Genomic DNA, 20,793 nt, shown 5'->3' with positions numbered 1-20,793 from the left:
TGGCGGAATCAAAGCGATTGTTCGCAGGGCAAATAACAAACATAAATAAGTAAATGGAATGCTGCATAATTTATGCATTTAATGTAAACAGACAATTTGGCGCAGCTTTTTGAGCAGTAGTAAAGACGAAGCCCCAAGACATGTAACAAGGATATAAGGCTTTGAGAGTAGTTCGAGGAGTTTGAAACGCCATCTTTCAGATTCCGTTAAACGGACAAACGGTCAAGCCAAATGGTCAATAAAGGATTAAAAAAAAAACAAATTAATTTATTTAAGTTTACGAGGGCACATCTTGAATTTTATTTGATTTAAATATTTTGAAACTTCAGAAACTTCTTGAAATTTTGAGATTATTAGGACTCATTAATGAATACAAGAACGGCTCGACCAGTTTGACATTTAATATAATAAAAATATATGATTAATATCTATCTAAAGTATATTAAAATTCGATATACCTTCTTATTCTACGTTTAGTGTAACTATTAAGTGGAAGTGCGCTAGATGAAAACTTTAATGCCTCCCCTCGCTAGTCCGCATCCAAAGATGATTTTTGCTGACAGCCGACAGTCAGCGCCGTGTCAGAAATCAGAGGCCAAAAAAAAAGCACCCAACACAACAAGCGAATGGAATAAAGAAATGCGAAGAAGGTCCTGGGGTGGAGTATGAAAAGTATAAAAAATATACAAGCCCAGGACGCAGGACGATGAGAGCCCAGGGAACTGGGAACTGGGTAGTGGAAATTGGGATCAGGGAACAGGAGGGGAAAGGCACTTGATGAGCAAATCAGGGCCATGGTTCATTGATGTAGCAAATTGGAACTTCCTCTGGGAGCTGCGATGAAAATAATGACGAAGACGAACACGAGGACGAGGACGAGGATGTCGAGTCCTCGAGGAAAACCCAAACCGAACCCAAGAAGCGCCAGGTAAAAAGAGCCAAAGAGCAAGGCGGAAGTATCCGAGAGATACGCATGGAAATGTAACTGATAAACGAAGCGTAGAGAAGTGAGCCTGCTTCTTGGGTTACATGACATTCCATTATCTATTTCCATGATCCATATGGCCATCCCCTTCGAATTAAGATGCGAATCGGAAAATGGGAAAATCGGGAAATCTGGAAGGCACACAAGTTGCCGCATTCATTCATAAATATCTGTCGCATCTTTTGTGCATCCGATGGACTGCGTCTGAGTTAGAGTTTGTTTACCGCACAGATACACAAATCGAGTTACAGATTGTGCGAAATGTGCGAAACGATCCGCCAGATGAGCTCGTAAAACGGATTCCGGCCACTTGTAAGGGATATCCAGGGAAACAGAACATCAAAGCATCGTATTTATATCGTAAATGAACAGAACTTTGTTGCAAATACAGAAAGTTATGAGCTAATAATAAGACTGATCACAAATTATTCTGTAATCGCATGAGCAAGTATTTCAAAAGTACCCCATACTGAACTAAGTTTAAAACGTGCATATAATATTAAAGATGGTGCTCTATTCCAATAAAAACTTGAGCACATGAGTGGCTGACTAATTAAAATTGTACTTTTTCCCATACATATATTCGGAACATACATACCTTAAATAGAGTCATAAACAATGAACCCTCATTAATAATCATAATTCCGTTGGCGCTTAAAATTTGTTTGACAGTCTTAATTGGTTTTGTCCTCGCAGATCGATGAGGATGAGGATCGTGAGGATCGATGCCAACTGGTGAATGGTGCGTGGTGAATGGTGAATGGTTAATGGACAATGGTTAACGGCTAATGGCAACTTCCGCCCGATCGACTGGACATGTGCATCCAGTGCCTTCTCCCTTTTTCGAGCGAGTAATTTGGGCTCATTAAAATGGTTCCGAAGTGTCATTCCCGAAGAGGGCCAACTCCGCGACATGTGGGAAATGAGCTATAAAAAACCCATACATACATGTACATATCTACATGTGCAGGGGCCAGGAAATCGAGAGACAATAGAATTGCGGCGGTAATTGTTGGCGTTGGTCATGGTGAACCGTAACAACAGCAACTGTCAGAGGGATCCGTCCAAAAAACCGAAGAAGTTAGGGAATGGGAGCCGACAAGTGCAGGGCCGAAAAAAGACACGTGCGTGGGAGTAGGGGCTCTAATTGGGTCCAAAACTACGGACTGCATTGGAAAAAATGCACTACCAATGTTTTCACTTATATAAGGTTACTTCAGGCTTTTTACATGGCCAAAGCAATTAGCGAAAATTTTGGAGCTGCTTTGGAAATATACATCTTTTGGGATTAAGTGTAAGCTTTTAAGCATCATAAGTAAGTTTAAGCATCATAAGTCAAGGAATCAAATTAATATATCCTTGATCAGCATTTGACCACTTCCAACAAATTACTTGATTATTTATATGATTGTTACCCATTCATTTCCATTTAATCAGTCTTTTTGAAAGTTGCACTCAATACAGGTTTCTTTCGGTGCAGAACAACATCTGGGATGTCGGTTCACCCTTTCGGGAACGCACTGTTTGTTGTTCCTGGGATGTTTGCGTAGGTTTATGTAAATTAGCCCAGGTCGATGGGTCAGCGGAAGGTCGAGGGCGCAACTGATTCCCAGAAGGCAACAGCAACTGCAACTGCAACTGCTGAAGGAGGCTGAGTGCAACTCTTTCCCCTTTCATTCACTCGACGCGAAAAGTAAATGTTAGTCCAAATCGTACACTGAGCAAAAAAGTTTATTTTAAATTTCAATTACTCGAAAGATTGCACACAGGCACTAATCTTGCATATATACAAGCGAATATACTACCACTATAAATGCATACTTACACTATAAATGCAACTTAGAACTTCAATGAGTGGTTAAGTTAAAAAAAACATTATTTTAAATTTAAATACAAGCCATAAGTATTTTTATCACAATTTCTCACAATTCTTATCGCAACCGCAACTCTATTAAGCACAGTAGTTCTTGTCTTACGCATCCGCACTTAACTTTTTAGACATGGTGCCTAACTTATTTACTTTCCATAGCAACACACATTTTTGCGCGGTGTAGCTTGCTGCAATATTTGCTCTCGGAACTTTATGACATTACATTTTACAGGAGGCTGTAATAAAACCCTTTTAGCGGCGTGCGCGTAAGGACCAAAAACAAGAAAGGCGGCTCGATGCCAAAGGATCTGATCGGAAAAACGGAAAGCAGACCACCCCGACGAGCCGGCCACTGTTGATTTTTCGCGGTCTAATAAAAACTGACCAGCACAGTGGAAAAACGAGCGGGTTGGGTTTTCCCCTCAAAGAGTTGCGCACGCACTTTTCCGAGGAAATCACGAAAACCCTTCGGTTTTCCGCTTGTTTTCCATCCTTTGGGTGTGAGCATTTGCATAACGCCGCCAACGCCGATGTCGGCTTGTTATATAGAAAGAAAAAACATTTAAGAAGAATTAAGTACACGGAAAAAGTAGCCTCGGCCTCTTCGTACTTTATGACACGATATTTGGTTAATAAAGTATTACTATTAAATATATTAGTTATAGTTTTTAATATTGGAGATAAGGTGATTTATTACAAATATATAATTTCTTTTCACAACTTTTTAGTTTTAATTATTATTTTCTTGTAGTGTACAAATCAACGCTGATGCTTGATGTATTCCCTGTAATCGAATGACAGCTGTCAACTGTTTTTCATTTTCATCGGGGCCGGACAAGCACTGATTACCCAATTCCGTCGCTTCGATTTATGGTAATTTTAATTGACCACAAATTAGCTATTTGCAACCGGTTTTCGCACGAAGATCGAAAGATCGAATGAGGTTTGAACTTGAACTTTAAGCTTTGCGGGGGATCAGCAACTGGTTGAACCACATTTGTTCTTTATTTTCCTAGCTAAGCATTATAATTTAGTATTATTTTCATTATATATTTGATCAGAGCGATATTGAATGGTTCAAAACATAATGTTCGGATCACCAAATTGTATAAAAGTTAGGTTGTTATGTACGAAAGTTACATACCCACGTAATTCTCTTCACATCTTTTCAAACATTACATTATACAAGAGGTTAGCCCACTCAAAATTTGATTGTTAACGGTTCCAAAAGTTTAGCTCGGGCCACCTTTTTTTAAAATCAGTTAAAACTTATAAAGAGCTACTAAAAATTGGTACTTGCTTAAAGTGCCAGTCAACTAAACGATGCGAAGTCCAACTTATTGAGTGCCACATTCACGTTGAGCACTTCTGCGGTCCACTCTAATCCACTAGAACTCTAGACGCCGAGAAACCTGAACTTTGCTTCCGAAGCTCTCCAGTGGGCGATGGCAGTGACGTAGGCGGCCAGCCCATCGGATCCGCGACCGAAATACGAAACCAAATCCGAATCCGAATAGAAATGATCAGGCCACCGGGCAAAGGCCTCCGAGACCCGGGTGACTGATAAGTTATCAGCGGTACGAAACGAAACGAAACGGAACGCAGCGGACCCTCCCACGTCGACCCCCTGCGAATAAATATTAAATTCGAGTTCGCTGAGGTGGCATGTGGAGAAAATCGGGCCCATAAAAAATAAAAGCAAGATCGGGGGCACTGCTCCCTCTCAATGGAGTCCGATGAGCCTCCACTATTCCCCCACTACACCTTTAGAATAATGGCGAACGAGATGAGAGCGATATTAACCCTGAAATGAGGTTAATACTAGTATATGGCATATGGTATGAGGCATATGGAGCATTTTAAAGTTCGAGTGGGAGGAGAAAATACATTCAGAATAATTTGCACATTTTCTTCTACAGCTAATATCTCTACTAAAGAGAATCCATGGTACTGCACACACCTTACAATATATAGCTCTAAGTAGCTCTAAAATTCGCGAATAGATCATAAAACAAGCCAGCTGTATTAATGATTAGAAAAAAAAAGATCGTAGCAAAGTTTATTTGAGGCAGGCCGAAATATTTACAAAAACAATGACGATGGGGCTCTGCTCCCGCCCTTCAGGAACCCATAGCGTAATGCTGCTGATATTGGATGGGATCGGCGGCTATAAGCAGTCGACCTTGAGGTATATGCGTTGCTCACTGGCCAGCACCGCGAACTTGGCGTCGAATTGAATCCGCTCCACGGTGCGGTCGCAAATCTCGACGCGGTGTCGGTGCAAGAAGTAAACGAGGCCCAGCTTTATCTGCAGCAGTCCGATCTGCATCCCGATGCAATTGTGCGGCCCCGCCCCAAAGGGCATGTAGGACATGGGCGCCTGCAGCGCCTTGTTCGCCGCACTGAAGCGCTCCGGGTCGAATCGGTCCGGGTCCGGCCAGTACTGCAAAGGAAATAGCCCAATGAATAACGCAATTCTAGAAAGGAATATTACTTTGCCTACTCTTTATGATTAAACATGAATCATTCCCCCAATTTATTTATGTTAAATATGAGATACAAGTTAAAAGGTTCTTTAGTATAAGGATATGTTTCATGCATATTAGGAACTCGTTTCTAATACAGATAGTCTTTTCGATATCTGACTGTACAGAACTTTCCTAGCTGAACGCTCTATGAATCAAACTACTGGCAGAGTAATTCAGCAAATTGAACATTCGTTTTAAATGAGTTACTTTAGGCAATAGCCTAATCCATAACTAGTCATAGTCACTCACCTTGGGATCGTGATGTATGGCCAGATTGGATATGAACACGGGCATCCCACGGCGGGCGTAGCACTCGGCATGTGGCCTCAGCGAGTAGAAGCGCTTCTTGTTGATCGGCGTGCACTCGCGCTCCAAGAGCGGCACGATTGGATACTTGCGCAGAGTCTCCTCCACGACCATGTCGAGGAACTGCATGCGGGCGACGGCCTCGTAGGTGAGCCTCCCATTGGGATTGCCGGCGAAAGCCTCGCGTATTTCGCGGCGCAAGCGCGACTGCATCAGGGGTTGTTTGGCCAACTCGTAGAGGGCGAAGGACATGCTCGCCGAGCAGGTCTCAATGCCGGCCACCTCAAAGGATGCCGCCTGAGCGGCCAAGAAGTCCCGATGGTGCGTAAAGTGCGACTTGTCCTGCTGCAGATCCGCCTCCTTTTTGAGCGTCAGCAGCATCTCGATGAGATCGTTGCGCAGATCGCCGCCGCGCTCCCGCTCCTCGATCACCAGCTGGATGACTCGGCGCAGGAATTCCGCATGCGGCTCCGTGAAAAGTTTGGGCCGCAGCAGCGGCACCAGTTTTGGCAGGTAAAAGATCAGAAACAAGTCGATTACTCGACGCACATTCGGCCGAAACAGGTCCTGACAATGTGAGCCGATCTCCGATTGCGTGTTCCGCAGGCTGTACGATCTCAGTCCGAACGCGATGCTGGCTATCATGTCGGTGTTGTACAGATCACACACATCCTTGATGCTCACAATCGCCCCACGCTCCGCGTCGCCGCGTCTAAGATCTCGAGTCAGACGCTTCAGATACCACTCCAAGTCGCAGCCGATCTACGGGGATATGGAACATGCCACAAGCGCAGAGCACAGAGCAAACAGATTGTTAATCAATAAATAGGCATCCAAATGTAGGTGCTAGAACTAATCAGTGCTTCATTAAGTGTTTGTTTCATTATTTGTGGAAAATATTAATTAGTGCCTCGATGTGATTCTTGATATTTGCATAACAGATATACAACAGAAAAACCTCAGAGACTCGCCAACCGTTTAGACATGAGATTCAGCTTTGTCATGGGAATTTGCATTATCACAATGATTAGTCATTTCGATTTGTTTTACTGAAACGCACACAGTTTGTGATTTCTTAGCATTAATTTGCATAGAACTTTCGGTTCGACTAGACAGACTAGGCAAACTAAACAGAGGAGAGCAAAAGTTTTGAGTTATACACGTTATGGTTTTTTTTTTCGTAGTAACGCCGTAGTTGCTGACCTTTGATAAGATACAAAAAGTCGGTAACAATAAACAGGTTCGATTTGATAAGCCCCAGAAACCAACATAGGCACTTAGAGAGGTTCTTTTATCAGCCACATGCCTTCTCTAAGTGCAACCTGTATTAAAAATCAATAATATCAGATATGCCATTTCGTAACTCATTGATCAGAATTGGAAATAATCAGAGGGGGAATTTCGTGAAGCCTGCAAAATTGAATTTCATAATTTTTATCCTGTAGCTTGGTGTAACATTTAACTATGATCCAAAATAAAATTATGAAACTATAGCAATTGAAATATTAGTTATAACTACTTTACGCTGGCACTTCGATTGGAAGGGAATGGAATTGAATGGAGCATGGAAAGTTGTGTTGTGTTGGTCGGTGTAAGTGTTCCCAACGTGTGTCGTGGACCTGGGAGCGGGAGTTTGCAACTTGGACCCGGCTGGTTGGGTGACTCACCTCCTCCATCAGCGAGAACATCTGTTTCAGCTTGGCGCCGGCGAAGGCTGGTGCTAAACGGGTGCGGATCTCGCGCCACTCGGGTTGTTTGGCCAAAAATAGCGTTAAGGCGCCCATTTTATCGCTGCGCCCGTCGCACTTGGCGAAACGGTTGGAGAAGCTGACGAAATCCTCAACCAGAACGGTGCGCACCAGCTGGAGATCGCGGATGAGCAGGGCTGGCTGGTGGAACAGATAGATACCCACGACGGGCTCGTTGCGGAACCGCTCGTCGAAGTAGAAGCGGCGCAACTGGAGCGCAAAGGACTCCTCCAGTCGGAGCACCCGGCTCAGGTTGCCCAGCAGGTGGGTCGGCTGGACGAACTTCACCCGCCGGCGCTGCCAGTAGACGTAGGTGCGCCGGGACCAGATGAACACGCCCGTCAGGATCGTCACGATCGCCAGCAGGATGTTCGTGGAGTACACCATCTCGGACGCGGGATCCGACGTCGGGTCCAGCGGTGGCTGAATCGTGCAGGGATAGGCGTATAGTGCCTTGGATAGACCGATCTTAGATCTTAGATTATTCTGGGGAGCGTGCGTTCCAGCAGTTGTGACCTCTTCGCTTTTGTTTTGATCGTCTGTTTGTTGTAAGCAACAATGACTTCGGAGAAGGTATTTGTTATACGACCGTAGTTAATTTGCTATGTTGTAAAAGTTGATTTTTCAGGCTATAGCTATTAGTTGTTCTTTGATTTGATATATATTTAAATTACTAAAGAGCTTTTAAGGGTTTTTATTAAGAGAAAATTCAATTGTATTTTCTTTGTAATGATTCTTTGATTTCTTCGTATTTCTGGTGTGTTTTTTTAAGTTGCACAGAGATCTTCAATTCATCCGATTCATTTTTAACTTCTGTTGAAAATCTTTTTAAACTTTTCTGCTTTCATTTCTCCAAAGAGCGTTCTATTTTCCCAGCAATATTTCTTCTTCGAAGATCGTCCGGTAGTCTTTCTTCAAGTCTTGTTTCCAATTTATTTAGCTTTCAAATAATGGTTGACAAATTTTATTTTATCTGCGCGCTTTAATGATATTCTGCATTTTCCGTTGTTTTATGGTTGTTTTTGTTTCTGCTTTTGCTTTAGCTTTACTTTTTTTCTTATCTTTTTTGGCGCTCCTCCGCGTGGGGCTTTGCCGTTATTTGTTGATTCTCTTTGCCTTTTTTGCTTTCGCAGCTCCTTTGCGTTGCTCTCTTTTCCGCCAATCGTTGTAGTTGTTGTTTCGTTAGCAATCCTCAATGTCCCTTTATCGGGCTTTCTTGCTTTTCTCAGTCGCGTCGCGTGTTTTATAAATAAATACTTAACTAATTATATCACATTTAAAACGACAACTACAAAAAAAATATTTAAAAAAAATGACTAAAAAAGACCACAATGAAGAATTAAATGCACAACAACGCGACGTCAACAACAAATGGGAGAGGCGAAAGAAGAAGAAACAGCCACGCCGAACGGAAAGAAGAAGAGCACCGCGCAGAAAGACACAGAGAGAGGGATAGAGAGAGACAAAAGTCGCAAAAGAAATGCGAAAAACCGCGAATACAATTTACAAACAACGAATTACAAAAAATAAGTCTAAAAATATAAATAAAATCGCTTGCTAGCTCCACCAAGCGACGCTTTTTAACTGACGCGACGTCAACGACCAAAGCCCCACGAAGGCAGCGACGTCGACAGAGACGCCGACAGAGCGGCGACGACGCCCCCATCAACGTATGTTGTTCTTTTGTGCTTTATTTTATTAACCGCAAGTTTGCGGGAGACAAAAGAGAGAGGGAGAGATCTTTCGGCCGGATAGTACACAGATACAGAAGAGAGCGCAAAAAGAGAGCTTTGCGAAGAATTTGAACAGTCATGTCATGAGGCACATGTTCTGGTTCGCACAGTGAAACGCATTTTAGCGAGTGGTGCTCAAATGCGGTTTTGTCTAGGTAACCAAATGCACAGCAACCCATCACACAAGACTAAAACCCATATTTTTTAATATTAATTTTAAAAATTCTAAAAATAATTAAAATTTGATGTGATGTGATGGTCAAATGTGATTTCTCCAATCAATCACATCCCACAGCAATCCATTATAAAAACATCTATTTTGTAGTTCTAACGTTTAGCTGGAATGCCTATTAAAACAATTGAAAAAATATATATGTACGTATATTTCATTTTATTTATACATTAAATTCTTAATTTATTGAAATTTGTGTTGTGTTTTAGTCTTATTCAGAAAAACTTCATATATTTGTATTCAACGTGTGTGCCAGCGGTTTCGGTTTGTCCCACTGTTGGTGACAGAGAGATGCCAAAGCGCAAAGTAGACCGCAAATAAAAGTGACGATTAAAAGCGAAACTGCAAAACAACAACAATGACGTGACGCGACGGTGACCGCGAATCTTTCGATGAAAACAAAGAGAGCGAAGAGAGCGGAAATTTGTTTTTGTTAGCGGGTGCAGTACAAGACAAAGACAATGGTCAGTTCTCGTTGTTTGGGCTTTTCATTGTAGCTTTTATTGTGTTCTTTTCGATTTCTTATTTTGTGTCGCCTGCGACGATTTATAAATAAACGTTTTGGCTGTCCCCTGCCTTTCGTTGCCTCTGCTTTTCGCTTCTTTCTCTGTTACGTGCATTTGTTGTTGCGGTTCAGCTGATTTGATTTTCGCGTATTCTTCTGTTTGCAGCTGGGGATATCGATAACCAACGAAGGAGGCATCTCTGCGCAATGTGGGCGCCAAATCAAAAAGCTGGCACAAAATTAAATAAATGCTGAATATGGATAGGTTTTGATATAACATATCTACCTAATAGGCGAAAAAACTTAACAACTTTTTCGTGAGTAAGCAAAGCAGCTTGGATATGCATTTGCATGTGGCATTTTACATCTAATAAAAACCACATGGACATCATGTAAAGTATATTATAAAGAATACTAAAGTTAATAAGAGCTTTTATGTAAATTCGTGTGCTTGTATCTTTTGCTTGTTATTGCCTGAAATTTCTTTTATAACAAACGAAAACAACCAAAAATGTTGATCTCGACTTATCCAAAATTAAACCTTTGAATTTTCGTAAAATTGATTCCAAAAACAGTTGGTTATGAGGCCAGTACTGAACCACTTTCCCTTGTTTTTTGTTAAAAAAAAAGAAACACTACCACACAAATTGCCGCTCGGTGGAGAAAGGAAACTCCATTTACAACAATTGACAGAAATTTGCACTTGCTGCGGATGGAAAACTTTCACGTCCACTCCTCAGTCCTCTGTTGAGCAGTTTTCCCACTTTCCCCACACGCTCAACTCCTTCTGGAAAAGTGTGCTGAAGTTACAAATGTGCAACATTTCCGGTTGTTTGTATGTCGTCTACTTTTGGGACACCGAAAACTGTTGGCCACATTGATGGCTCACATGGGGGTTAAGGGGACGCCGGCCGATTGGTTTGGGGGCGTCGTGGGGTTAAGTCTTGCTTTGATTAAATTTCACGCACGACCGCACAGAAAGGGTTTTCCGCCAACTGACGAAGGGGCGTGGCTCTGGGCGGGCGGGCGATTTCGATTTCGAGACTTTCCGGGGCCTTACCTTCCGAAAATCACGCGCTGCAGTTCGATTTGCGTTTTTCCAGGGTGGGACGTACGGTGAAACCTCTGCGAATGCAACACCTGCGAGCTGCAGAGTGTCGGTGTAATAATTAATTGATGATAAAATGCTATTCAGTTATGATTTTACAGAGCTTGCGCTGCTCTTTATGTTCTAAGGCGCCCAATGCGAGGGCTCACTGTAGCTGTGGCATCGCTCGGCGGTGTGTCAATAATCGCCGTTGCTTATGCACACAACGGCTCTGCAAACACCAGCGCACTTGTCTTAACCAACCCAAAAACCCACCCATCCCATCCCGCCCAGCGCAGCCCAGCACCCCCTCGTCCACCCATCAAAATCAGCTCAGCGCAAATCAAAGCCGTCTCAATCAACAAACAAACAAATAGACAGGCAAACAGTCAAACAGACAAACAGACAAACATACAAAGATTTGCGTGCGCATTTCAAGGCGCTGGCTGCAGTGGGTTAAGCGGTGGGCGTGGCAGGTTGGGGTGGCAGGTTGAAGCGATGGGAGGAGGGAGGGTGGCTGAATTTGCTTTAGCTATTAGTTTTCGGCCTGCGACCTTGTTTTCATTCCATTTGCGCTGTTTGCATTGGAGATCTTTTAATTATTGTCACGCATCCACGCCTTCGGAAAAGTAGTTTTCCCGCCCCTGATTTTCCGCTTGTGGGAGTTGCGTCAGGTGGCGTACTTTTCCGGGGATTAATGTCGATATTTATTCTTTGGGGAAAAGGTCGATTTGCCCGGTCTCATTATGGCGCTCCTTGAACTTTCCCGCTTACTGTAAGCTTGTGTTTAAATTTGATGGGTAAGTACGAAAAATGTATAAAAAGGTGGAAAGGTCATAATTTCCTTAGTTAATAACTCATTGCTGTCTGCAAATCAATGCGAGTAACGGGTATCTGGTAGTCGAGCCAAGCTACTTGACGTTACTGATATATTGGTTTTTTCTCTACAATATCTTATGATTTATTCAAAGACAAACGAGTTTTGAATATAGGAGAATTGTTTCAACTTTAAATATTTGCATAGCATTTCCCCATTTTTTCTGCCGTTGTCTTTTTGCATCATTTTCCAAATACATTTTCCACATCTACATATGTATGTGCATATGCACATATCCTTCGAGATTTCCCAGATATGCGCCTGAACGCCTCATTAGCCAAAGCAATTGCACACATCGGTGGGCTACCGTACTTGCATCAGAATCCGTATCTATGAGATACACATTCCTCCACCTGCCCACATTCGAGCCAAGATCCTGCACTGACCATCTCGAAGGAAACGGGGAAGGGGAGGAGCGCACACACATGGTCCAGTAATCGTAATCCCGGGGGTAATCCCACCAGGTTTTTTGATGTTGAACCGCTTTTTATGCGATATGTGGCATATAGGGAGATCGAGATAAAGTGCGCAAAATAGATGAGTAATTTGACGTTAATGTTGCGCTAATAATAATCCCGAAAAAAACGGCAAGAGGAGCAGCTGATCCTTCGGACTCGGATAGAGATACACATGTGTGTATCTCGGCGATCGTGTAATGTGCTTAAGGACCTTTCTCCTTTTCAGCTCGTTTCTAAGACGCATTGTTGTGTTTGCCATTTTGACGGGTTTCGATTACTCCTCCGTTTTCCCCTTTCCAGTTTTCCGTTTTCTGGCCGAAAAAGATACAGATTCGATGTATCTTTTCGAATGCCCTTTCATGTGTGTAATCCACTCCGCTCGTTTTTGCTCAAAGTTAAATGATGCGCAGCTAAGATGAGCAAATTTCCCTTACACTGTTTTGATATTTTCGAGACAGACGGCTGATGAAAGTAAATTGCACAACAGGAAAATCGGTAAAGGGGCACTGAGCACATAACAAAAAACAAAATACAAACAAATGGTAGTCTTTTTTTTATACACTCTCATAAATCGAACATTTTCCAGTATGAATTGCTTGGGAAATTTAATGGTGGAAGCCACAATTAAGTCCATTCGATTACGATAGCAATATTCAGACTATGAAGACTCTGCTAGCTATGCAACTATGATTTTAGCAAAGCTAATAGATTAATAGATGGCATTAAATATAAGTATACCAATATGCAGTTCCATTTCCATCGGCTTACAGATGAGTGGGGTGCCGCAGCCGACCTTGAGCCTCTCCCTAGACCTTGACTGTGGCTCAACCGAAGACCTAGTCATAAAGTCAAACCCAACACAAATACAAAGTCAAAAGGAAGCGGCTCGAAATCATCCAGAACCGACCAAGAAAAAATTCCAAAACATTAAAAACAACTTAGAGAAAGGATTCGTTTCCGCGAAATGCTAAAAATGTGTACCATAAAGAACAAAAAAATTGGAAACAAAAAACTGGAAAAAAACTGCACTAGAAACCTACAAACCTAAATAGATGGGGTCAAGTTCTGAGTAAGAAGTAAACCCAGCCTAAAAAACAACCAAAAATCGCAGAAGCGGCACAAAAAACGACTGTAAAACGCGATTCTCGGTAGTTTAGGTAAAAATCGCCTTAGCCCCTTTTCGCGAGCGCGAACAATTGTAATTGTATTTGTAGAGCAGAAAGGGGTTAAAAAGGGGCGTAAGGAAGCACAGGCAAAAGGACCTTAGGTGCTTTAGTCCTGCGGCCCGCCGAGTCTTTTTATTACTGCTGCTGCTATGGCAATGCAAATTTAAGACCGTATGACACTACACCCCAAAACTATTCAGGTGAACCCGTTGCCAATGAACTGCATTCCACAAATGCCTCAAACTTAAATCTTATAATTTATAACCAATTGTAGAGTATTAATGGCAGATTGATTTATTTTTAGATACGTTCCTGCTTTATACGCACGACTAAGCTCGCAAATTTGTATGCGCAAATAGGACGTGCGTGAAAGCGTTCATCTTCACACAGGATCAGTGTGATACAGGCATAATATCTATAGCTTGGCTAGTGGAAGTATCTGTCGGATTTCTGGTACTCCCGTGCTCTGCTGAGCTATTTGTTCTGCTGCTTTTTCGCTCTGTTTTTTTAGCAAGATCGTAAAGTAATAAAACCATAAAAAGAGGACAACCGGGCGGGACATAAATTAGAGATAAAGGAGTAAATGTGGAACGAGAACAGGACACGGTTTCGTTTTCATTTTCATTTTCGGGCAAAGGACAAGGGGTTAAAAAATGCGTGCACATTTTTTGTGTGAGATTTTTTTATGACTCGGTCAGCGAGAATGGGTTAAGCAATGCCCAAATGACAATCGATTTTTCTGGCTAATTTTTTGTCGTCTGATTTTCCAGCGAGCTACGCGGAACTAGTAAAAATCGAGCGAAAAACACAATGGGGATTTTGTGTCTTGACTTTCGAGAGTGTTTTTCGGAGCATCGGGCCATTTCCCGCTTAACATAAAGGCACAATTAACATTAACCCCTTTGTGGCCCTCGGGCGCGGGATTTGACTTTCCAAGATGCCGACGCTCAATAAAACTGTCGCATAAGTCAACTCCGCTCCGCTCGGGAACAATACGAAAATTATAAATATTAATATTCACCCATTCGGTTAATATCCTAACCTGCTGTCCATCGCTTCGGAGATCCACTGTACACCAAGAGAAATTTCAAATATCATTTTTCGTCCTTTAGTTTTTAAGTTGAGAATCTCTTGAAGAAATGCGAATAACTGAGGTGTAGAATATAAACTAATCCATATTAAAAATCTATAATAATCTGCTTATCCTTGGAAGAAGTTCTCGTTTTTGTATTTTACGTTAAATTCCTCGGATCAGAGCTTTCTCATTTCTCGCCGTGTACTCATCGTGTGAGTTTAATATTTCAATTAATTTCGGTTCTCAGGCTGTGCGCCATGTGTTTGTCCCTGGAGAATGAAAAAAATGAGAGGCCCGGCATTTTTATGAGCCCTAACAAATTTGTACAAATTGCTGCGGTGTCTTTCTGCCTTTCTGGCCGTCTGTTGGCCAAGTGGAGATACCAAAATTGGGCCACAGTCAACAGCACTCGGTTGCATGTGAAAATGAAGAGGCCTTCTCGATCTCAATCGGAAAATCACAAACGAATTGAGGGAAACGGGGAAAACAGAACTGGAAAATCGGTGAGCGGCGCATCGAAGTGGCTATGCTCTAATTCAATTTAATTCGACGGCAAGTGGAAATGTCTAAAAGGAAATTAACAGCAGGATATGGGTCCTGGAAAGTGTACCACGAAGCAAGTGTATCACAGGATGTTGCAAAGGTAACGATGACTTCATAAAAAATAACAATAAATTATTTAGCAACAAATTCAAAGCAGTTTTTTAACTTTATTTGTCCTGTTAATGTACGTACAGGTAAGAAAAACACAGAATATTTCTATCATATTGTTATATATTAGTTTTATAATTTAACATTGTACAGATTTTAGTGCACATTTGGCGCATTCGACTTCACCTTTTGTTGCTGGCCAATTTTCCCAGCAGGTTCGTCGGACAGGTTGTCTTGGTTTCCTGGTCAAACTTTGGGGCTGCACACAAAAAGAGTTTCACACGCTGCTCCTCCGGGAAATCCCCCTTGAATCGGCTCAATCAACATGTCGTGGCCATGTTCTAAGCCGAGCCAAGCCATTTTGGCCAACATTTGGCCACAAGTGCAAGCCCACAAAATGCAGTTCATTTCTCCGTCCCTCCAACTGAGTTTGTGCAGTCGAAAAGTGCAACAAAGTGCCCTCGAAGTCCACACATTTGCCCTCGCCCCCCTTTCACCTGCCTAATCTACACTGAGGAAAATTGGGATCGATATATCTGGATGTTGTATTATGCTAGCTTAAGAAACAGGTTAACCTAATTATATTAAATGTAAAAACGCGACACATACAGACTGTGCTTACAATGTGCGTTCTAGCGAATTATCCCACAAGATGTTGCTATATGCCACTTTTTTCTTCAGTGTAGGCAAACAGTTTGAGGACGCAAATTGCCAACGAAATGACGAACGGAATGTTAAAGGAGCTGCTCGAACAAAAGGTCCTCATGGCTGGTTTTTGGAGCTAAAAGGTAGTGCCCTTCACCCGAAATGACCACGTGGACAGACTTTAATCAGTGCACCCATTTCAAATTTTCCCTGTCAGAATCTTAAAGTTTGAAGTAACTAAGAGTTTTAAGTGCTTTGCAGGACAAACTAATTAAATAGTATTATTAGATTGGAGGAATATAAATATGAGTAGAAATTAGGTAATGATATTTACCGTGCTTAACTAAGACCAACATGGTCATTTAGAGGTATTGTTTCATTTAGCTTTATATTACAGATTTTAGCGCCAGTGTGTTTTCGCTTCTTAATTAAGGCGGCGTTTTTAATGCACTCGCTGCACCGACGACTTTATTTAATAAAATCAATTTCGTATCATAAATTTTAAAATGCCACACAAGCGATTTCATCGACGGGGGCAGTTGGGCGAGGGGAGTGGGCGGAATCAAGGCAGCTCCATCATTTGGGCGCCACATATTAATTCCAGTTTTGCACTTTTCGTGCGCGCATGGAAATGCCGTAAATAGTTGTTGCCGCTGTCCAGGATTTTCCCCCGCCCCCTCCGTTTTCCCAGCCCCCGTTTCCGCCGCCTGCATTGCTGCATTTATTAATAATTATAATGTCTGCGCTTGTCGTTCGACGGTCGGGATGCTGATCCTTTTTCGCGCGCAGGGGGGGTGGAGGGGGCGGAATGTTTCCGTTCGCAGTTTCCAGTTTTCCGACCTGAGGTCCTGCGATTCCGTTGGCTCCTGGTTTTCGGCTCCTGCGTTTTTCGGTCCTGGCATTCATAAATCGCAGCTCATTTCGGTGTGGCCACGGAATGCACACGCATAATTATTTCGGCCTGCAGTCGTCGTTGGGGAAAATCGCATGGGGCTGTTTTCCCCGCCCCGTCGCATTTTCCGGCAGCGGGTGGCGAAAAGGCGGGACGTCAGGCCAACGGCAGCTTAGAGCGGGGAAAACTGAAATATGTGTGCGGCGAAAATTGCGAGAATGCAATGAATGCGTCGCCCCGAAAATGGAAATTATTACGTGTGTTTCGCTTCCGAAAAGGGTTTGCAAAATGAATAGCAGCAAGGGCACATGGGTGAAATATGAATCCAATATTGAATGCAAGTCTGATTGATTTTTAAAGTATTTTTCAGACCTTCGCACTGCAAGTCAATTGAGACATTATTTTGGGCACAAACAATGGGAAATAGGAAATAGGCCCCATAAATAAGATTATTTTCACCAGGCCATAAAGTTGTTTACTCGGTCTTCAGCCCCTTTATTATTCCAACAGATACATTTCTTGGGGATGCCGCTCGTTTTTTGGGGTTAACCGAACTCCGCCATTTGCATGCAAATGCATTTTGAAAGGCCATAAAAGTGGCTAGTGCCTGAGGTGCAGGACTCAGTTGCAGATACATCTGCTCCGCCCGGCACGGATTTATTCCCATCTTTGTGCGGATGTCTTCTCACTGCGCGGCAATTACCAGCGAGCTGGCTACGGATACAGATACAAAGTGCGGCGCAAGATTGAGATAGACAGGCGGCGCTAACCAATTTTCCATGGTTGCGCAATAACTGCAAATTTAATTTCGCAATTTCGCGCCTCGGATTCCATCCCTTGTCCTCCTTTTTTTATATCAACCTCCCCGGCCCAGCTAATCTCGGCCTGCAAGTAAATTGGCAAAACTCAGTGCAACTGAGATGGCTCAGATGGAAATGAACTAAGCATAACTAAACTACGCATAGGTAGATTGATTAGTACATATAAGTAAATAAGTAAAGCAACAATTAGTGATACATCCTAAATGGAAAAGCGCTTCGAAAAAAATGTGTAAGCCCTGTAAATTGATTGATTATTGCACACGGTTTTGAAGTTCTGTGTTGGCCCAAGATGTTCGAATTTGTTTATTTGTGTTGTGCGCAATTTGTTGTTTAATTATTTTGGATGTTTTCGATTTGCTATTTTGTTACGCGATGGTTTTTGTGCTGCTCCTTTTTTATACGCCACCATTAAAACGGCGAGCCGTAAAAACGTTTCCAATAAAAACAGTGTTAGTGCTGCCTTGGATCTTTGGGGATATATATGGGGCTATATGGGGCTATATATCGGAGGAGTACGAGTATCTGGCCGTTTGATTATATACTTGCAGCTGGTTGGCGCCCAGTCCTTGTGGGCATGACCAGAAAACCAAATATTTCTGTTTGTTTGCCGGCATTTTGGTTCGCTTTTTTCCGGATTTGTTTATGGCCAAAGCGGTTTTATGGTTTTCGATCGGGGGCGTGGCGAATTTCTCACGCTGCCATTGTGTAAACAATGGATAGCATCAGCTACATAGATACAAAAGTATCTGCTGCACTTTATGGGGGAGTCGCTGAGTAGCAGAGTTGCAGAGTTGCAGAGTTCCAGAGTTGCGGAGTTGCGTGTTTATTATGAGAAAGTGGCGCCAATGGTTAATGATTTTTAATGACTGTTTACACGAAGCTTAAGCTGCATTTTCCCTCCAGCTGCCCGCGAGATTTATGGGCATTTAAACAAATTTGATGAGATATTTCCCCCGGCTCGCTGGCGCAACTCTTTCCTAAAAGATCCCATAAATCTTGGCCGACTCGCTGCTGCCAGCTGTATCTGTATCTGTATCTTCGAAGTTGATTTCCCGGCAGGCAGCTACTTTTCGTAGTTTTGTCAAAGCTGCTTAAGTGGATTTTCCTTCGGCAATTTCTCACCGAAGGCCCATGTTTTCCCCCTTCGTATTTATTTTTACGCCGCCCTTTCCCGCCCTCGACTTTCACCGCCAAGTGATGGAAATTCGCGGATAACCTGAAATGGATTTCACCTCTCCACGATTGATTTTCGGTGGCCAATTTGGCGCAACATATAAAACGTACTTCAAAGTGGCTGTTCCAACAATACTAAAAACTTTTTAGTAACATCTTTTAAACAGAAAGGTTATTAATTTTTAATCAAAAGTATCTGTAACTTTCGCGCAGCTTTTTCTAATTGCTATCGTGTATTATTTTCTATAACTTTTGGGTACTGAAGCAGTCATTTGATGCTCTAATATTTAATCCATTTAAAACATTCCGATTAGGCTATAATTAATTCTCAATAGGAACACACTTTGTGTGCAGCACCCGAATTCGGCGATAACAATTTTAAAACAGAATTCAAATGCTAAATAAATTATACTTTGCACACAGAAGGTTAATGCAGCGAAAGAAGGAAAGAAGGGGAATCGTGCGTTTGGCTTGAATTTAAAACACTGGATGTACAATCTGGATGTCTATAAGTTATGCAGTTTGTCGTTGTAGAGTACACTTTCCCCCAACTTTGCACTTACCATCTGCTCCTGTTCGGCAATCGCTATTTAAGCGTCCTTTTCCTCAGGACTTCAAAGCGCACGAGGTGGGTGGATGGGCGGCTGGGCGGATGGGTGGATGGGTGGCGGTGGGGTGGTTGGTCCGAGGGCTGTGCAGTGGGCGGGTGGGTGTTTATTTCGAGCCGTATCTCGGGCGTGTGTGTGTGTGTGTGTGCTCGTTTGGGGGGCTGAAAAGTTTGCGAATTGAATCCGCCACACGACTTGCCACACGCGGCTCACCAAATTTCGCACAATTTTGCGTGCGACGCGGCCGTGTAATGATGCCATGTTCCAAGGGTTGGATGGGGGTACTTCGGGGATGGGCTTTCGGGATGGCTTTTCCGATGTCAAAGCATGTCATAGAGCCAAGGAAGTGGGTGTGTGGCTCGTCCTCTCAATGAGGCCAATAAAGCCACCCTTCGCTCAGCTCCTTTGGGCAATTCAATTCAACTATTACAGGATCCATTGTGTGCGTGATTTTTGATTATCGAAAAAGAAAAGCCAAAAGTCACGTCATGGCCCTCAGGCTGCGGCTTAATCAGCTGGGGGCCGGGGACCTTTAGAGGGTTTTCTGGTGGAGCTGCGGCATCATCAAACTCAATTGCTCGGAAAAATGGCAAGGAAGTCGGAGCCAAAGCCAAAGGCAAAGCCAAAGGACGCATAAAACATATTACGCAGATTGTATTGATTTCTGATTATTCCGTCGCGCTGCCGTTTGACGCTTAGATTTATAGCCCAAAATTGCGTGGGGGGTGGGGGTGGTTTTCCTGGAAAATGTATACGCATTCCCGGATCGCCGGATCTTTCGCTTGTCCTTGGGGTCTCGAAACAATTGATTCGGCGGTTGCGGCTGCTTGTTTATTTGGATACTTGTAAGTAGCTACTAAGCTCGCTTTCGGTGGATTTACATTTCGCCAGCGGGGATTTCAATTTCAGATTTTGGTGGAATTAAGTGAATATGCATAAATATCTCGCCATTGATGACATATCACGCAAGATGCGTGAGCTAATTTAATTCTTTGTGTTAACATATTTGCAAGGTTTTCGAGGTTTTCTTAAACTACGTGTTCCATATCTATGAAGTAAATTATTTTTGGGAAATAAGCATTATGATTTGGACATTATTTGAAAATTGAGTAATACAAGAAATAACAAAAAACTTAAGAAATTTCCAACACATACATTTTCTTATCCTTTTGTATTCTTCAATTTTGATTTTAACGAGCTATGAAATAAAATGCCCTAATTCAAATGGTCACAAATGGAATGTTTTGATAGACGTTGCTCTTTGGACATCTTTGAACTCAAGTGCACTGTGAGTTATGACCGCATTTTCCGGGAATATGTGGGCCAATTTCGCCCGCGCCACCGACTGGCATTCATCAAGTTGGCCAAATGAAAACATTGACAAGTTTTTTAACGACCCAGTTGAGTGATCCGATCCGATTCGACATATTATG

At 42.7% G+C, this 20,793-nt stretch overlaps 1 protein-coding gene across 1 annotated transcript; it reads right to left on the bottom strand.

The window, feature by feature from the left end:
• Positions 1-4,880: 4,880 nt before the first annotated feature.
• On the bottom strand, positions 4,881-9,012 carry LOC6615150 (probable cytochrome P450 6v1). The gene is made up of 3 exons (XM_032724859.1): positions 7,357-9,012; positions 5,633-6,451; positions 4,881-5,298 (listed from the first exon to the last, which is right to left on the bottom strand). The coding sequence occupies exons 1-3, from the start codon at positions 7,822-7,824 to the stop codon at positions 5,023-5,025; spliced, it is 1,563 nt and encodes a 520-aa protein (XP_032580750.1). The 5' UTR covers positions 7,825-9,012; the 3' UTR covers positions 4,881-5,022.
• Positions 9,013-20,793: the final 11,781 nt, after the last annotated feature.

The sequence above is a fragment of the Drosophila sechellia genome, chromosome X (assembly GCF_004382195.2).
Source record: "Drosophila sechellia strain sech25 chromosome X, ASM438219v1, whole genome shotgun sequence".
Lineage (NCBI taxonomy): Eukaryota > Metazoa > Arthropoda > Insecta > Diptera > Drosophilidae > Drosophila > Drosophila sechellia.
The sequence above is the reverse complement of the archived record's forward strand: the minus strand, read 5'-3'. Positions and strand labels throughout refer to the sequence as shown.

Coding starts and splice junctions, on each gene's coding strand:
- LOC6615150 (XM_032724859.1), bottom strand. CDS start 7,824: ATGGTGTACTCCACGAACATCCTGCTGGCGATCGTGACGATCCTGACG. Junction 6,452..7,356: donor TGTTCTCGCTGATGGAGGAG/GTGAGTCACCCA, acceptor ATATCCCCGTAG/ATCGGCTGCGACTTGGAGTG. Junction 5,299..5,632: donor CCATACATCACGATCCCAAG/GTGAGTGACTAT, acceptor TTTCCTTTGCAG/TACTGGCCGGACCCGGACCG.